At 44.4% G+C, this 20,011-nt stretch overlaps 1 protein-coding gene across 10 annotated transcripts in view; it reads right to left on the bottom strand.

The window, feature by feature from the left end:
• The window catches only part of zip (myosin heavy chain 10), a 295,638-nt gene extending 286,675 nt beyond the window's left edge, over window positions 1-8,963 (bottom strand). For all 10 annotated transcript variants that reach the window (XM_053788409.2, XM_053788413.2, XM_053788410.2 and 7 more), the window contains exon 1: window positions 8,383-8,963. In XM_053788409.2, the coding sequence (XP_053644384.1) occupies window positions 8,383-8,727 (345 nt within the window). In that variant the 5' untranslated portion in view covers window positions 8,728-8,963. The remainder of the gene's footprint in view (window positions 1-8,382) is intronic.
• Between the last annotated feature and the right edge of the window lie 11,048 nt (window positions 8,964-20,011).

Here is a 20,011-nt window from a genome sequence, read left to right as displayed (position 1 = left end):
GACTGTCCTTTCAAGTTTGCCAACTCCTATGACTCTGCTTGTAGCCAGTCCTCCCTGCTGTCAACCAAGCTATTACTACTTGAAGCTTGCCGCCACACCTCGAGTCTATTTCGGTGATGCTAGCACCAACAGACTTATCAGATTATTAACCAGAGGCTTGGTTTAGGACCGGGCTGCAGCGAAGATGACACCCTAAATTAATACATGTAGTTAGGTAGACTTACGAAAATCCTAATTTTTCACACTCAATTTGGGGAATTAACAATTTTCTTACTCTCGCACCCCGGCTCCAAGCTAGGCTTTCCTGGTACTTTGCTCGTCAACCAGGCTGATGCTCCTGGCGGCCAACACATCCATCAGCCTCTTGATCTGACACTTGGCGGAAATACTGGTCGGGTTTTCTCTAAAGCTTCTACAATTGTCCCTGTAGTATTTCTGGCAATGGTCACAGGTTTGAAATTATTGTTCAGGTGATCACTTAATCATCTCTGAAAGGTATTATGGTCTGATGTTAATCGGAAAGGATGTTTTAAGATGTCTTTCCAACCAGTTAGCAATAAGTCTGCCCGTTTTTCCGCCGAGTTCATAATTCAGGCCTGATCATGTGCCCTTTATCAAACGGTATTGCACTTCATATATTTAGCCTTGCTCGTTTTACCTCAACTATCAGCTTGTGTACATTTTGAAATTCTTGACCACAGTTTCCCCATTACGCACTTGCAATCACTAACTGAAAATGTTTACTTACGTTCATAATTATTAATTTGACCATAGTGGTGACAGTCAATTGCAGTCTATTTAGGAGCTGGGTCAGTGTTGGTAGAGGCAAAGGTATGCAAGACAGACCATGATAATCTATTGTTACAACTCTTCGATGCGTAGTACAATTACTCAACAAGAAAGAACAGCAAAAATCATGCAAGAATGATAAGCATTTTCAAAATTACCCTTCATTATTATTGAATTTCAATTATATTGCATATCAGTTCCTATAAATCAAAATTTTACATGGCAAGATTACCGACAGGTAAATCAATAAAGAAAACCAACAGGACGTTCTTTTAAACCTTTTCGTAAACTATGCCTCTAATAAAGTAACTACAAGTTTTCAAACCAGCACTAAGATTAGGGATGGCACAATACTAAATATTTTGGCGATAACGATACCCACCGATATCGTCAAAATTAGCAGATACCGATTATTACAGATACTGTACTCGTCATACCCCTGCTCAAGACATTTTAATATTTTGTTTAAATTTTTCACATCACAGAATGGGTGGGGACCGAACCCAAGGCACGCGAGTTTTAGGACTTACTTGCCACGAGTTCGAGTCCCCGCCCTTTATGTGGTTTGTTCGTAATCGTTTTATTTCACATTTTTTTAAGAACCGTTATGCGTGTTAAGGGTTGCGAGAATTATCGTCCCTGTGGCTCGGTCTCAAAACACGACTATTAAATCGATACAGAAACATTACAAGATTAACGATCATAAACAGTAAAACACTGATAAGTGTATAGCTATTTAATGAAGTTACACGTTCATGAGAATGAAAAACCCTAAGGCCTAGTCTCAGACCAGGCTTCCTAGAGTGGAAGAGAAATATTAGATGATTAAGAACTAAAAAGCATATGTGAAAGTGTAAGCAGGTGTGTGTGTGTGTGTGTGTGTGTGTGTGTGTGTATATAAGAAGAACATAAGAACATAAGAACGAAGGAACACTGCAGAAGGCCTACTGGCCCATGCGAGGCAGGTCCAAGTCCCTACCGGCTTAAGCCAATGCACCCAACCTAGTCAGGTCAGGTCACATTGACTCAAGGGAGGAACACGGCAACCGACCCGTTAGCACAAGCTATCAGGTCTAACTCACACCCACCCACATCTACTCATGTATTTATCCAACCTATTTTTAAAGCTACACAACGTTCTGGCCTCTATAACGGTACTTGGGAGTTTGTTCCACTCATCCACAACTCTATTACCAAACCAGTACTTTCCTATATCCCTCCTGAATCTGAATTTTTCCAACTTAAAACCATTGCTGCGAGTCCTGTCTAGGCTAGATATTATCAGCACACTATTTACATCCCCTTTATTTATTCCTGTCTTCCACTTATAAACCTCAATCATATCCCCCCTAATTCTACGTCTTTCTAGAGAGTGCAGTTTCAGGGCCCTTAGTCTATCCTCATAGGGAAGGTTTCTGATACATGGGATCATCTTTGTCATCCTCCTTTGTACATTTTCCAGAGAATTTATATCCATTCTGTAATACGGTGACCAAAACTGTGCAGCATAATCTAAATGAGGCCTAACCAAGGATGTATAGAGTTGAAGAACAACCTGAGGACTCCTATTATTTATGCTTCTTGATATGAAGCCAAGGATTCTATTAGCTTTATTGCGAACACTTATGCACTGTTGTCTTGGTTTCAGATTACTGCTAACCAGAACTCCTAAATCTTTTTCGCAATCCGTAATATTAAGATCTACATTATTTAGTTTATATGTGGCATGGTTATTGTCCTGTCCAACATTTAGAACTTTGCATTTGTCTATATTAAACTGCATCTGCCACTTCTCCGACCACTGCATCAGTCTATTCAAATCTTCCTGGAGTGCTCGAATGTCCTCGTCAGAATGAATTCGACGGCCTATTTTGGTGTCATCGGCAAACTTGCCGATGTCGCTCTTTATGCCCTCATCTATGTCGTTTATGTAGATTGTGAACAGCAGGGGGCCCAACACTGACCCCTGTGGAACACCGCTCGTGACGCTTCCCCACTCTGATTTCTCCCCATTTATGCAAACTCTCTGCTGCCTATTTGTCAACCATGCCTCTATCCAGGAAAAAATTTCTCCTCCTATTCCATGTGCTTTAATTTTCCTCAATAGTCTCTGATGTGGGACCCTGTCAAAAGCCTTACTGAAGTCCATATACACAATATCATATTCGTTACCATGATCTACCTCCTCAAATACCTTAGTGAAAAAAGTTAATAAATTCGTAAGGCAGGAACGTCCCTTTGTAAAACCATGCTGAGATTCGTTGATTAATTTATGCTTTTCAAGGTGGCTACGAACTGCCTCGGCAATTATTGATTCCATAAATTTTCCCACTATGGAGGTTAGGCTTATTGGTCTATAGTTCGAAGCTAAGGACCTGTCACCTGTTTTGAAAATAGGTATCACATTTGCCATTTTCCACTTATCTGGCACCATGCCAGTTTGTAGTGATATGTTGAAAAGATTAGCCAAAGGTGTGCTAAGCTCCTCTTTACATTCCTTTAGAACCCTTGCATACAGTTCATCAGGGCCTGGGGATTTGTTAGGTTTTAATTTATCTATTTGCCTAAGGACCATGTCACTTGTGACCCTAATAGTGCACAGTTTATTATCGTCCTGTTCTACATAATTTATCATTACTGGAATATCACTGGTATCCTCCTGTGTAAAAACTGAGAGGAAGTATGTGTTAAAAATTCTACACATTTCCTTATCACTGTCAGTGAGCTGACCCGAGGAACTTTTGAGTGGGCCTATCTTGTCCCTGATCTTACTTCTGTATACCTGAAAGAATCCTTTTGGGTTAGTCTTCGATTCTCTTGCAACTTTAACCTCATAATCTCTTTTTGCTTTTCTAATTCCCTTTTTTATTTCTCTCTTTAACTGAATATATCGATTTCTTAATTGCCCCTCTCCTCTTTTGATTTGCCTATATATGCCTCTCTTTTGACCAATCAGATATTTTAATCTATTGTTCATCCATTTAGGATCATTTTTGTTTGATCTGATTTCCCTATTTGGAACATAATTTGACTGAGCAGCTAGAACTATGCCCTGGAAAGCATCATATCGGCAACCATCACCACCTACCTGACCCCTAGTCAGGTCATTCCAGTTCAGCCCACCTAAGTAATTTTTCAGTCCTATGAAATCAGCCAAGCGAAAGTCAGGGACGGAGACTTGATTGCCATTATTAGGGGAATTCCATGATATGTTAAAACTGAGTGATTTGTGATCACTCTCCCCAAGCTCATCATTAACCTCAAGATTATTAATTAGTGTTTCCCTACTGGCAAGAACCAAGTCAAGGAGGTTATTTCCCCTAGTTGGCTCTGTCACAAACTGTTTTAAAAAACAATCCTGGATCGTATCAAGAAAGTCACCCGACTCTAAATTTCCTGTCAAATTGCTCCAGTCAATCTGTCTATAGTTGAAATCTCCCATTAGCACAACATTTTCGTATGTAGATGCCTTACGAATTTCGTCCCATAGAAGTTTACTGCACTCCCTATCAAGATTTGGGGCCCTGTAAATCACACCCAAAATTAGTTTTTCTCGGCCCTCGAGAAGCTGTAACCAAACAGATTCAGTGGCTGACGCTTCTAATTTAATATCTTGTCTAACACAACAATTTAAATTGTCTCTGACATACATCGCTACTCCACCACCTTTCCTGTTGACCCTGTCAGTGTGGAATAATTTATAGCCTTGTATGTGACATTCAGATGGCATCTCTCTATCTTTCAGATTGAGCCAGGTCTCTGTTATAGCAATAATATCTATGTTTCCTGCACTTGCAATTAATCTTAGCTCATCTATCTTATTTCTAACACTCCTGCTATTAGTATAGTAAACCTTAAGGGAGCTAGTCCCTTGCTGCCCTCTGCTGTCCCCCTTTGTTTTCTGACCTGTTCTATTGTCTTTATTTATAACTTCATGCTGAATGCCTTTTATACATTTACTGTTTCCAACCCTAGTGTTGCAACCTGCTTGTTTCCCACACACACCCATACCTCTATCTTCCATCAGTTTAAAATCATAGGCATTTCACCAATGGCCTTCTCAATCGAGTCTGCAAGTGCTACCACCCCTGCCCCAGAGAGATGAACCCCATCCCTTGCATACATATCATGTTTGCCATAAAAGTTGTTCCAGTTGTCAATGAATGGGATTGCAAGTATATATATATATATATATATATATATATATATATATATATATATATATATATATATATATATATATATAATATATATTATATAATATATATATATTATATAATATATATTATATATATATATATATATATATATATATATATATATATATATATATATATAATATATATATATTATTTGTGACGAGGTGATACTTTTTTTTTTTTTTGGCTGATACTGACATCCAATTTTCTTACGAGACCAATACTTTTCTTACTTTTAATTTTTAAAATTATAATAACTATGATCAATATATAGAAAATGTTTATTGCAGAATGGACATTAAATAACCCAAGTTCTCGGATAAGTCATTACTTGGCCTGTTGTGTTAGTTATTAGTTATCAAAGGCACTTGTCGATTGCATGCGAGTAAATAAGTTGTTAAAGGAATAAGCACGACTCACGAAATCGTAATGCCACGACTGCAAACGAACCATACCACGAGTTCAATCCTCGCCCATGGTATGGTTTGTTTGCAATCGTGTTGTTACGATTTCGCTAGTCATGATGACTTTGAGGGGCCTAGAGCTGGATTTCGTCACGGCCACGCTGGCGGGAGATTCATCTGTAAAAATTTGCATTTGTGGTCACAGTGGGGCCTGTGCTAACCCCTCTGGTATATAAATATACCTAGTTGAATGAATCTTATTGTAGCCATCTGGCCCAGTTGCTTACGCGCTGTCCTGGAGTTTTACGACTCTTTCGCCACGAGTTCAATCCCCACCCGTGGTATGGTTTAAAGAGTAAGCACACGTGTAATATTGATTTTTATTAGTAGCGGCAGTTTTTTTCACCCAAACCGTAAAAAATGGCGAATTATCTTGCATGTTCATGAGAACAAAAAAAAATCAACAATACTGTCAGCAAAAAAAAAAAAAATACTATTCTTCCTTTCATTTGACAGGTTGGTGGTGGTACCTCCCTCGACGGTTGCTGGTTTAGGTTACTCGTACAACAGGGCAGTAGCACACAAATCAAGATGTGGAAGTTATTCAAGTATAAATCAAGAGCCAGACCAGACTCCTAGAACTCCATTTTCATAAACTGCAAGAAACTACGTGCTGCCATCACTAGTAGGAGCCTAGCTGATCAGGTCATGATTCACCGGGAACTCTTCTAGGACTGGGCCGCAGGGGCTAACCCTTTGAATACTCCAGGTAGCCTGATCCACCAGGGCAGCAACGAAGAAGAATGATCCGGTAGAGGGCTGCCGGGGCAGTGACCCCCGGAAGAGACTAATGCCAACCCACAAAAGCATAAGCTGTCAAAAGGAAACCGGACTACCTGATGACGCTGGTAGAGGTCAAGCCTGATTTGTGTATCAACTTAAAAGATTGAGGACTTTCAATTCACAATGTTTCGACATATGCTGGACTTCGGTAAGTGCAAGGGTCACATTACGAGAGCGCTGTATCAGCATTCGTGGGTCCTGACTATTTAAATCTTTAGAGGATCAACACTATGGGAGCAAGTGCACAAGTCTTAAAGTGGAAATGCGACAATTGGCTCCGCCAAGTTGTGATGGATATGTGGGTCAGCGGGCTGCCAGAAGAAACAGCCTGTTTGACCAAATAAGCCTACCTGCAGTAATAAACTGCTGAAACCTGTCAAAACTCCATAGCGAACGACGCGTAGAATAAAATGCCAAACACTCACAGAAAGGGTGGGTCTTTAATTCATGGCACCTGTCATGGGTTTGATCCCTACCGGCTCGGTGATCTGGTGTATATAAGGCTTACTTTGTGTAATTCACTTGTTGATCAGCTGTTGCTACTAGTAGCAACAGCCTAAAGAACCAGGCAATCAACAAGGAAATCTGGCCAGAGGCAGGGCTCCTAGGGTAGAAAAACCCTCTAAACGGGCAGGCAGACAGTGAAGGGGAGGATGGGCACGAGAAAGCAGACATGCAGTGAAGGGGTGGCTCTGACAGGTAGGCAGATAGTGAAGGGGTGGCTACTCTGGGAGGCAGGCATGAAGGGTGAAGGGGAGGGGGCTTGGGTAGACAGGCAGGAACAGTGAGGGGAGGGGCTTGGGAGCAGTAAGGCAGTGAATGGGGTGAGGAAAGGTTGCTTTAGATAAGCAATAGAAAGACAAGATACAGTCAGGGGTCACCATGACAGGCAGGCAGATACAGTGAGGGGGGAGGAGTACCAGTTCAGGCAGAGTGAGGGGCAGTAAGGCAGGCATTCAGCAAAGGACAGTGAGGTAGACAGGAGTGCGGCAGTCAGGCAGGCAGATACACTGAAGGAGAGTGAGGCAGGCAACTAAGGCAAGTGGACAAGCAGACAATGGTACAGAGGCAGGCAGGCAGGGTGAAGGTCCGTCAGGTAGACACAGTCAAGTCAGACTCAATGAAGGGCATCCATTCAGAGATTGTAAGTGACGGACAAAGTACATAGAAGCGGTAGCCACAGAAGCAAACAGTGAGAAGGGAAGTTAAACTGGCACGCAGTGACAGCAACAGATATACGATGGGAGGATATGAATAACGTTACTACTCACATCAACCAAATAAAAAATTCTAGTTTAACAAGACTGCATTATTATAATCAAGGGAGTGCTAAAACCGTAGGATTATACAGCGCCTGTGGGGCGATTTGGAAGGTATTCAGGTTTAATTCAGGGAACTGGAGCACAGATCCAATTCCCAATATCAAGAGCCCCGAGGCCTGGCTGGCAAACCTCTCGCTTCACTCACGGAGGGCCCGGATTCGATTCCCGGCGGAATGGAAACATTTCGACGCGTTTCCTTACACCTGTTGTCCTGTTAACCTAGCAGCAAATAGGTACCTGTGTGTTTGTCGACTGGTGTGGGTCGCATCCTGAGGGACAAGATTGAGGACCCCAATGGAAATAAGGAGTCCTTGTTGACGCACTGACTTTCCTGGGTTATCCTGGGTGGCTAACCCTCCGGGGCTAAAAATCCGAACGAAATCATATCTTATCTCTCACCAGCATCAAGGAGGCGTCAGTTTGCATTAGCAATGTACCGATATAGTGATGGTCTAATCCCCTCCAATCATGATTTACAAGCAAAATAATCGTGAAGGGCTAGACGTTTCCTACAATAACTGTCAAATTGTTTATTCACTGTTTACTGGATAAAAACAGTACTGTACTTTACTACATGATCTGTTGATATTTATGCAGTGTGGAGGTGGCTGCCACCTGACGAACATGGCAACTTTTCTTGTTTACATATTGTTAACGTAATTTCATCAGAATTTCCTTATGTATCGTTTATTTAGGCTGTTTAGCCTAAATAAGTTAGTATTTATGACTGGGCACCAACATACAGTGGTAAGTAGCTTTGGGTATCACAGTTGCCGCCCACCTCAAAAAAAAAAGTATATATATATATACAAACTTAATACTTACGTAAATCAAACCAGAGTAGTAACGCTCCTTGAGGTTGTGCAGGACAGACGCTTCATTTAGGCAGGTAAGTTCAGCCATGTCCTCGACTTTGTTGAATTTAGGAGGATTCATCTTCTGAATATCATCTTTGGCCACCCGGACACGCTTGCCCGTGTCGGCGATCTCCACCTCCACCTCATCTCCCACTTCTCCCTTGATGCCTGCTGCCACGAAGCCATGGTCTCCGTGGGGGATCCACACCAGTCTCTTCTGCGTCCACTCGGCCTGGGACGCAGGATCTTCGAAGGTATCCCTGGATACTACCAAGTACTTGAGCTCAGGATCGTTCACGTCAATGTCCGCCATCTTGCCTCGGCGTCCTGGGACGGGTAAAAGTGGCAATAAAACGAACGAAAGTGAAACTACACGCTTAAAATGGGTCTTACCACACTGCACCTATTATATATCACACTAAGATTACTGCTACGGCCATCAACGCATACAATCCATAGCAAGTTTAGAGAGAAATGTGCGGGCAGCGTGTAGTGGAGCCGCGCAGGTTTACACCCGCCAGTGTTTGCCAGCAGACTGATGTAGTGAGCTGCGAGGGGCGCCTCCCTGCCTCGTCTCCCACTCCATTACCCTCGTACACTCTTACACCTACACACTTCAACTTACCACACTTAACACACGTCCTGCCCCTACCTCCACACTATATAACCGAAGAAATTATAACTAGAGCTAGTATACTAGTTAAAGTACAGCTTCAAGCGAAAATAAACGTCGTTTAAATTTTAACTTGCTTTCACTTACACGTGCGGGAAATACCTTTTGTTGACTCCACTGCCAGACCTTACCTAGGCACCGTTGTACATGATTATTGCTTGGTTTTCCAATATACCTCATTGTTACAGGCAATAAAGTGTTTTCTTACATTCGAATAGTGATAGTTTACATATATAAGCATTTCTTAGATGAAAGCTTGGTTGAAAACCCTTTATTTATCCCATAAACAACATGGGGCGAGCACAGATGCTGGCCCAGTCAAAATGTATGTCAGGTATGAAAATTATACTCTGGAGATACATTATAACTTCTTGTGTAGTTATATTGCATGTACTAGAGTGCTATAGTTATGAGTGTCTTTATTATCACCTCTCACTCTTGCTCACTCATTATAACTTAATTATGATGATGGAAATAGCAAATGCAGCCATGGGAAACTTAATATTTAACAGTAATTCTAAATTAAGTTTTAGATTTGTAGATGTGAATAATAGGATATGTTGATGCAATTATACATGCACATGGTGTGTGTACCTGCACACGTATACATACATGTACGTACCATTATACATGCACATGGTGTGTGTACCTGCACACGTATACATACATGTACGTACCATTATACATGCACATGGTGTGTGTACCTGCACACGTATACATACATGTACGTGCCATTATACATGCACATGGTGTGTGTACCTGCACACGTATACATACATGTACGTATCATTATACATGTACATGGTGTATGTACCTGCACACGTATACATACATGTACGTACCATTATACATGCACATGGTGTGTGTACCTGCACACGTATACATACATGTACGTATCATTATACATGCACATGGTGTGTGTACCTGCACACGTATACATACATGTACGTATCATTATACATGCACATGGTGTGTGTACCTGCACACGTATACATACATGTACGTACCATTATACATGCACATGGTGTGAGTACCTGCACACGTATACATACATGTGCGTACCATTATACTTACACAAAATGTATATATAATAATAATATCTTTATTTACTACCAGTACATGTACAAGGTATACAGATCATAGCTGACATCAGTGACATACTACTATATAGAAAGCCCCTTGTTATGGTGAGCATTTCGGGCAAATTAGGTCATTGTCCCAGGATGCGACCCACACCAGTCCACTAACTCCCAGGTACTTATTTTACTAATGGGTGAACATAGACAACCGGTGTAAAGAAACACCCCCAATGTTTCTATCCTCGCTGGGAATCGAACCCGGACTCTCGCCGTGTGAAGCGAGAGCTTTAGCCACCATTCGTACAATGGCTCTAAGATGTACATAAGCATTAAACCATGTAAACTTAGCCTACAATATTATTATTATAATTAAAAAGAAACGCTAAACCTACAAGGGTCATAAAGTGCCGATTAGCCTACAATAATCCAACAAAATCAAACAAGTAATAATCAATAATATAGAAATTTTATCACTTTTCTAACACGATAACAAACATGGAATTCAAACCCATGTCAAGTTAGGTTTTTGACTTAGGATTTTGGAAGGACTTGAGCTAGAGCTTGCCACAGCTGTGTTAGTGTGGAATTCGTCTGTAAATATCTGCACTGTGGGTCACAGTGGAGTCCATGCTATCTTTCCTAGAGTACAAGAATATATACCTAATAATACACTTCATGAAGCAGGTGTGGTACAGTGGTGAACGCACTGTTCTTTCAGTTTTATGACTGGCTTGCCATGGGTTCTAAGCTCATCCCTTCCGTTGTGGTTGTCTACCAGGCCCGTGGCCTGGTAGACAACGCTCTCGCTTTACGCTGAGTATCCGTGGTTCGATCCCCGGAAAGGGTAGAAACATTGGGTATGTTTCCTTACACCTGCTTTAGAAGTCGAGTCTCAGCTCCCGGTCCCGCCTCTCTGCTGGCAGCTACCTGTTTTTCCCCTCTTTCTTGACTGTGTGTATCATACCTTTAAAAAACTATGTCTGGTTCCTTCATCTATGACTTCGCTGTCTGTCATTTCACTACCTGACAACTCAAAGCCTAAAGAAGTAATTCCCAATATCCTTGAAACTCATCTGTACTTTTAACTTCCGGCTGTGTGTGAGTGGCGTGTGTATGTGTTGAGTGTGTGAGTGACGTGTGTATGTGTTGAGTGTGCGCGAAATTTGTAGTTGTGTGTGTAAATTTTTGTGCGAATTTTGTGTGGTTTGGTGTGCAGGCTGGAGTGGGTGTGTATTTTCTAGACACTTGTGGTCACCTGAAATGATAGACAGTTGTATGTGGATAGTATCAGTCTAGCAACGACCAGCAGGGCTACTGCACTGTTCTTCTCTGTAGGAGTAGTAGTAGTAGTAGTGTTAGTAGTGGTAGTAGTGGTAGTAGTAGTAGTAGTGGTGGTAGTAGTAGAGGTAGTAGTGGTAGTAGTAGTAGTGGTGGTAGTAGTAGTAGTAGTTGTGGTAGTAGTAGTAGTGGTGGTGGTAGTAGTAGTAGTGGTGGTAGTAGTAGTAGTGGTGGTGGTAGTAGTAGTAGTGGTGGTAGTAGTAGTAGTGGTGGTAGTAGTAGTAGTGGTAGTAGTAGTAGTAGTGGTGGTAGTAGTGGTAGTAGTAGTAGTGGTGGTAGTAGTAGTAGTAGTAGTGGTGGTAGTAGTAGTAGTGGTGGTGGTAGTAGTAGTGGTGGTAGTAGTAGTAGTAGAGGTAGTAGTGGTAGTAGTAGTAGTGGTGGTAGTAGTAGTAGTAGTAGAGGTAGTAGTGGTAGTAGTAGTAGTGGTGATAGTAGTAGTAGTAGTAGTGGTGGTAGTAGTAGTAGTGGTGGTAGTAGTAGAGGTAGTAGTGGTAGTAGTAGTAGTGTTGGTAGTAGTAGTAGTAGAGGTAGTAGTGGTAGTAGTAGTAGTGGTGGTAGTAGTAGTAGTAGTGGTGGTAGTAGTAGTAGTGGTGGTGGTAGTAGTAGTAGTGGTGGTAGTAGTAGTAGTGGTGGTAGTAGTAGTAGTGGTGGTAGTAGTAGTAGTGGTGGTGGTAGTAGTAGTGGTGGTAGTAGTAGTAGTGGTAGTAGTAGTAGTGGTGGTGGTGGTGGTGGTAGTAGTAGTGGTGGTAGTAGTAGTAGCAGTATTGGTAGTAGTAGTAGCAGTAGTGGTAGTAGTAGTAGTAGTAGTGGTGGTGGCAGTAGTAGTGGTAGTAGTAGTGGTAGTAGTAGTAGTAGCAGTAGTGGTAGTAGTAGTAGTAGTGGAGGTAGTAGTGGTGGTAGTAGTAGTGGAAGTAGTAGTAGTAGTGGAGGTAGTAGTGGTGGCAGTAGTAGTGGTAGTAGTAGTGGTAGTAGTAGTAGTAGCAGTAGTGGTAGTAGTAGTGGAGGTAGTAGTGGTGGTAGTAGTAGTAGTAGTGAGATAAGAGATAAGATAAGATTTCGTTCGGATTTTTAACCCCGGAGGGTTAGCCACCCAGGATAACCCAAGAAAGTCAGTGCGTCATCGAGGACTGTCTAACTTATTTCCATTGGGGTCCTTAATCTTGTCCCCCAGGATGCGACCCACACCAGTCGACTAACACCCAGGTACCTATTTGCTGCTAGGTGAACAGGACAACAGGTGTAAGGAAACGTGTCGAAATGTTTCCACCCGCCGGGAATCGAACCCGGGCCCTCCGTGTGTGAAGCGGGAGCTTTAGCCACCAGGCCACCGTGGAAGTAGTAATAGTAGTAGTGGAAGTAGTAGTAGTGGTAGTGGTGGTAGTAATAGTAGTAGTAGTGGAAGAAGAAGTAGTAGTAGTAGTAGTAGTGGTTCTGCTGCTGCTGATGCTACTGTGTACTCACTCATATGTGGTAGTACGAGTCAAGCCACAGTTTCTGGCCAGTGTGTGTGTACTCACCTAATTGTGGTTGCAGGGGTCGAGACTCAGCTCCTGGCCCCGCCTCCTCACTGGTCGCTACTAGGTCCTCTCTCTGCTTCCTGAGTTTTGTCATACTTCGTCTTAAAGCTATGTATGGTTCCTCCCTCCACTACATCACTTGCTAGGCTATTCAACTTCCTGACGACTCTATGACTGAAGAAATACTTCCCAATATCCCTCTGACTCTTCTGAGTATTCAGCTTCCAATCGTGACCCCTTGTTTCTGTGTCTCCTCTCTGGAACAACCTGTCTCTGTCCACCTTATCTATTCCCCGCAGTATTTTGTATGTCGTTATCATGTCTCCCCTGACCCTCCTATCCTCCAATGTCGTCAGTCCAATTTGCCTCAACCTTTCCTCGTAGGGCATACCCCTGAGCTGTGTGTGTGTGTGTGTGTGTGTGTGTGTGTGTGTGTGTGTGTGTGTGTGTGTGTATGTGTGTGTGTGTCGGGGAGAAGATGTAAGACAGCAGTGGATGTCTGAATGTTCACAGCAATGTAACTAAGGTGTGGTAGGAGTGTGACGTCATCACTCTGAGTACTGACATATGTACATGTATATCATCTCAACACTGCAGCAACCACAGTCTTGCAACACCAGTCTTCTCAACACTGCAGCAACCACAGTCTTGCACTACCAGTCTTCTCAACACTGCAGCAACCACAGTCTTGCACTACCAGTCTTCTCAACACTGCAGCAACCACAGTCTTGCACTACCAGTCTTCTCAACACTGCAGCAACCACAGTCTTGCACTACCAGTCTTCTCAACACTGCAGCAACCACAGTCTTGCAACACCAGTCTTGCACTACCAGTCTTCTCAACACTGCAGCAACCACAGTCTTGCACTACCAGTCTTCTCAACACTGCAGCAACCACAGTCTTGCACTACCAGTCTTCTCAACACTGCAGCAACCACAGTCTTGCACTACCAGTCTTCTCAACACTGCAGCAACCACAGTCTTGCACTACCAGTCTTCTCAACACTGCAGCAACCACAGTCTTGCACTACCAGTCTTCTCAACACTGCAGCAACCACAGTCTTGCACTACCAGTCTTCTCAACACTGCAGCAACCACAGTCTTGCACTACCAGTCTTCTCAACACTGCAGCAACCACAGTCTTGCACTACCAGTCTTCTCAACACTGCAGCAACCACAGTCTTGCACTACCAGTCTTCTCAACACTGCTGCAACCACAGTCTTGCAGTCTTGCACTACCAGTCTTCTCAGCACTGCAGCAACCACAGTCTTGCACTGTCAGTCTTCTCAACACTGCAGCAACCACAGTCTTGCACTACCAGTCTTCTCAACACTGCTGCAACCACAGTCTTGCACTACCAGTCTTCTCAACACTGCTGCAACCACAGTCTTGCACTAGCAGTCTTCTCAACACTGCTGCTGCAACCACAGTCTTGCACTACCAGTCTTCTGCAAACACTGCTGCAACCACAGTCTTGCACTACCAGTCTTCTCAACACTGCAGCAACCACAGTCTTGCACTACCAGTCTTCTCAACACTGCTGCAACCACAGTCTTGCACTACCAGTCTTCTCAACACTGCAGCAACCACAGTCTTGCACTACCAGTCTTCTCAACACTGCAGCAACCACAGTCTTGCACTACCAGTCTTCTCAACACTGCTGCAACCACAGTCTTGCACTACCAGTCTTCTCAACACTGCAGCAACCACAGTCTTGCACTACCAGTCTTCTCAACACTGCTGCAACCACAGTCTTGCACTACCAGTCTTCTCAACACTGCAGCAACCACAGTCTTGCACTACCAGTCTTCTCAACACTGCAGCAACCACAGTCTTGCACTACCAGTCTTCTCAACACTGCAGCAACCACAGTCTTGCACTACCAGTCTTCTCAACACTGCAGCAACCACAGTCTTGCACTACCAGTCTTCTCAACACTGCAGCAACCACAGTCTTGCACTACCAGTCTTCTCAACACTGCAGCAACCACAGTCTTGCACTACCAGTCTTCTCAACACTGCAGCAACCACAGTCTTGCACTACCAGTCTTCTCAACACTGCAGCAACCACAGTCTTGCACTACCAGTCTTCTCAACACTGCTGCAACCACAGTCTTGCACTACCAGTCTTCTCAACACTGCTGCAACCACAGTCTTGCACTACCAGTCTTCTCAACACTGCAGCAACCACAGTCTTGCACTACCAGTCTTCTCAACACTGCTGCAACCACAGTCTTGCACTACCAGTCTTCTCAACACTGCTGCAACCACAGTCTTGCACTACCAGTCTTCTCAACACTGCTGCAACCACAGTCTTGCAGTCTTGCACTACCAGTCTTCTCAACACTGCTGCAACCACAGTCTTGCACTACCAGTCTTCTCAACACTGCTGCAAGCACAGTCTTGCACTACCAGTCTTCTCAACACTGCTGCAACCACAGTCTTTGCACTGCAGCAACCACAGTCTTCTCAACACTGCTGCAACCACAGTCTTGCACTGCTGCTACCAGTCTTCTCAACACTGCAGCAACCACAGTCTTGCACTACCAGTCTTCTCAACACTGCTGCAACCACAGTCTTGCACTACCAGTCTTCTCAACACTGCTGCAACCACAGTCTTGCACTACCAGTCTTCTCAACACTGCTGCAACCACAGTCTTGCACTACCAGTCTTCTCAACACTGCAGCAACCACAGTCTTGCACTACCAGTCTTCTCAACACTGCTGCAACCAGTCTTGCAACTACCAGTCTTCTCAGCCTTGCAACACTGCTGCAACTCTTGCACTACCAGTCTTCTCAACACTGCTGCAACCACAGTCCTGCACTACCAGTCTTCTCAACACTGCAGCAACCACAGTCTTGCACTACCAGTCTTCTCAACACTGCTGCAACCACAGTCTTGCACTACCAGTCTTCTCAACACTGCTGCAACCACAGTCTTGCACTACCAGTCTTCTCAACACTGCTGCAACCACAGTCTTGCACTACCAGTCTTCTCAACACTGCAGCAACCACAGTCTTGTACTACCAGTCTTCTCAACACTGCTGCAACCACAGTCTTGCACTACCAGTCTTCTCAACACTGCAGCAACCACAGTCTTGCACTACCAGTCTTCTCAACACTGCAGCAACCACAGTCTTGCACTACCAGTCTTCTCAACACTGCTGCAACCACAGTCTTGCACTACCAGTCTTCTCAACACTGCAGCAACCACAGTCTTGTACTACCAGTCTTCTCAACACTGCTGCAACCACAGTCTTGCACTACCAGTCTTCTCAACACTGCAGCAACCACAGTCTTGTACTACCAGTCTTCTCAACACTGCTGCAACCACAGTCTTGCACTACCAGTCTTCTCAACACTGCTGCAACCACAGTCTTGCACTACCAGTCTTCTCAACACTGCTGCAACCACAGTCTTGCACTACCAGTCTTCTCAACACTGCTGCAACCACAGTCTTGCACTACCAGTCTTCTCAACACTGCTGCAACCACAGTCTTGCACTACCAGTCTTCTCAACACTGCTGCAACCACAGTCTTGCACTACCAGTCTTCTCAACACTGCTGCAACCACAGTCTTGCACTACCAGTCTTCTCAACACTGCTGCAATCACAGTCTTGCACTACCAGTCTTCTCAACACTGCAGCAACCACAGTCTTGCACTACCAGTCTTCTCAACACTGCTGCAACCACAGTCTTGCACTACCAGTCTTCTCAACACTGCTGCAACCACAGTCTTGCACTACCAGTCTTCTCAACACTGCAGCAACCACAGTCTTGCACTACCAGTCTTCTCAACACTGCAGCAACCACAGTCTTGCACTACCAGTCTTCTCAACACTGCTGCAACCACAGTCTTGCACTACCAGTCTTCTCAACACTGCTGCAACCACAGTCTTGCACTACCAGTCTTCTCAACACTGCTGCAACCACAGTCTTGCACTACCAGTCTTCTCAACACTGCAGCAACCACAGTCTTGCACTACCAGTCTTCTCAACACTGCAGCAACCACAGTCTTGCACTACCAGTCTTCTCAACACTGCAGCAACCACAGTCTTGCACTACCAGTCTTCTCAACACTGCAGCAACCACAGTCTTGTACTACCAGTCTTCTCAACACTGCTGCAACCACAGTCTTGCACTACCAGTCTTCTCAACACTGCAGCAACCACAGTCTTGTACTACCAGTCTTCTCAACACTGCTGCAACCACAGTCTTGCACTACCAGTCTTCTCAACACTGCAGCAACCACAGTCTTGCACTACCAGGTTTCTCAACACTGCTGCAACCACAGTCTTGCACTACCAGTCTTCTCAACACTGCTGCAACCACAGTCTTGCACTACCAGGTTTCTCAACACTGCTGCAACCACAGTCTTGCACTACCAGTCTTCTCAACACTGCTGCAACCACAGTCTTGCACTACCAGTCTTCTCAACACTGCTGCAATCACAGTCTTGCAATGTCAGTCTTCTCAACACTGCAGCAACCACAGTCTTGCACTACCAGTCTTCTCAACACTGCTGCAATCACAGTCTTGCACTACCAGTCTTCTCAACACTGCTGCAACCACAGTCTTGCACTACCAGTCTTCTCAACACTGCTGCAACCACAGTCTTGCACTACCAGTCTTCTCAACACTGCTGCAACCACAGTCTTGCACTACCAGTCTTCTCAACACTGCTGCAACCAGTCTTGCAATACCAGTCTTCTCAACGCTGCTGCAACCAGCCTTGCAACACCAGTCTTTTCAACACTGCTGCAACTCTTGCACTACCAGTCTTCTCAACACTGCTGCAACCACAGTCTTGCACTACCAGTCTTCTCAACACTGCTGCAACCAGTCTTGCAACACCAGTCTTCTCAACACTGCTGCAACCACAGTCTTGCACTACCAGTCTTCTCAACACTGCAGCAACCACAGTCTTGTACTACCAGTCTTCTCAACACTGCTGCAACCACAGTCTTGCACTACCAGTCTTCTCAACACTGCAGCAACCACAGTCTTGTACTACCAGTCTTCTCAACACTGCTGCAACCACAGTCTTGCACTACCAGTCTTCTCAACACTGCAGCAACCACAGTCTTGCACTACCAGTCTTCTCAACACTGCAGCAACCACAGTCTTGCACTACCAGTCTTCTCAACACTGCTGCAACCACAGTCTTGCACTGCCAGTCTTCTCAACACTGCAGCAACCACAGTCTTGTACTACCAGTCTTCTCAACACTGCTGCAACCACAGTCTTGCACTACCAGTCTTCTCAACACTGCAGCAACCACAGTCTTGTACTACCAGTCTTCTCAACACTGCTGCAACCACAGTCTTGCACTACCAGTCTTCTCAACACTGCTGCAACCACAGTCTTGCACTACCAGTCTTCTCAACACTGCAGCAACCACAGTCTTGCACTACCAGGTTTCTCAACACTGCTGCAACCACAGTCTTGCACTACCAGTCTTCTCAACACTGCTGCAACCACAGTCTTGCACTACCAGGTTTCTCAACACTGCTGCAACCACAGTCTTGCACTACCAGTCTTCTCAACACTGCTGCAACCACAGTCTTGCACTACCAGTCTTCTCAACACTGCTGCAATCACAGTCTTGCAATGTCAGTCTTCTCAACACTGCAGCAACCACAGTCTTGCACTACCAGTCTTCTCAACACTGCTGCAATCACAGTCTTGCACTACCAGTCTTCTCAACACTGCTGCAACCACAGTCTTGCACTACCAGTCTTCTCAACACTGCTGCAACCACAGTCTTGCACTACCAGTCTTCTCAACACTGCTGCAACCACAGTCTTGCACTACCAGTCTTCTCAACACTGCTGCAACCAGTCTTGCAATACCAGTCTTCTCAACGCTGCTGCAACCAGCCTTGCAACACCAGTCTTTTCAACACTGCTGCAACTCTTGCACTACCAGTCTTCTCAACACTGCTGCAACCACAGTCTTGCACTACCAGTCTTCTCAACACTGCTGCAACCAGTCTTGCAACACCAGTCTTCTCAACACTGCTGCAACCACAGTCTTGCACTACCAGTCTTCTCAACACTGCTGCAACCACAGTCTTGCAACACCAGTCTTCTAAACACTGCTGCAACCAGTCTTGCAACACCAGTCTTTTCAACACTGCTGCAGCTCTTGCAACACCAGTCTTCTAAACACTGCTGCAACCACAATTTTGCAGCACCAGTCTTCTCAACACTATTTCAACCACAGTTTTGCAATACCAGTCTTTTCAACACTGTTGAAACCACAGTCTTGCAACACCAGTCTTCTCAACAATGCTGCAACCAAAGTCTTGCAACACCAGTCTTCTCAACACTGCTGCAACCACAGTCTTGCAACACCAATCGTATCAACACTGCTGCAACCACAGTCTTGCAACACCAGTCCTCACAACCATACGCATTATTATTCCAGGTCATCGCCTATTTTCTCTGCCACAGTGTCTGCAGTTTATAAACACTGCTCGCACTACTACCACAGTGTAGTGTCTGCAGTGTAGATACACTGCGGACAATTTTTGTGTAGAAAGTTTCTTTCTCTGTGTTTTCCGGGAAGTTAGTAATCACCAGCAGTGATCTTGACAGCTGACTCGCGACCTCGGAATATTTGTGCGAGTTTCCCTTTCAAAAGTATAAAATATTCTAGACTCTACATCATCGATTCAGCCGTTGATGATTGACCTTGAACTTAGCCGTTGATGATTGACCTTGAACTTAGCCGTTGATGATTGACCTTGAACTTAGCCGTTGATGATTGACCTTGAACTTAGCCGTTGATGATTGACCTTGAACTTAGCCGTTGATGATTGACCTTGAACTTAGCCGTTGATGATTGACCTTGAACTTAGCCGTTGATGATTGACCTTGAACTTAGCCGTTGATGATTGAACTTGAACTTAGCCGTTGATGATTGACCTTGAACTTAGCCGTCGATGATTGACCTTGAACTTAGCCGTTGACGATTGACCTTGA

The sequence above is a fragment of the Cherax quadricarinatus genome, chromosome 49 (genome assembly GCF_038502225.1).
Source record: "Cherax quadricarinatus isolate ZL_2023a chromosome 49, ASM3850222v1, whole genome shotgun sequence".
Classification (NCBI taxonomy): domain Eukaryota; kingdom Metazoa; phylum Arthropoda; class Malacostraca; order Decapoda; family Parastacidae; genus Cherax; species Cherax quadricarinatus.
The sequence above is the reverse complement of the archived record's forward strand: the minus strand, read 5'-3'. Positions and strand labels throughout refer to the sequence as shown.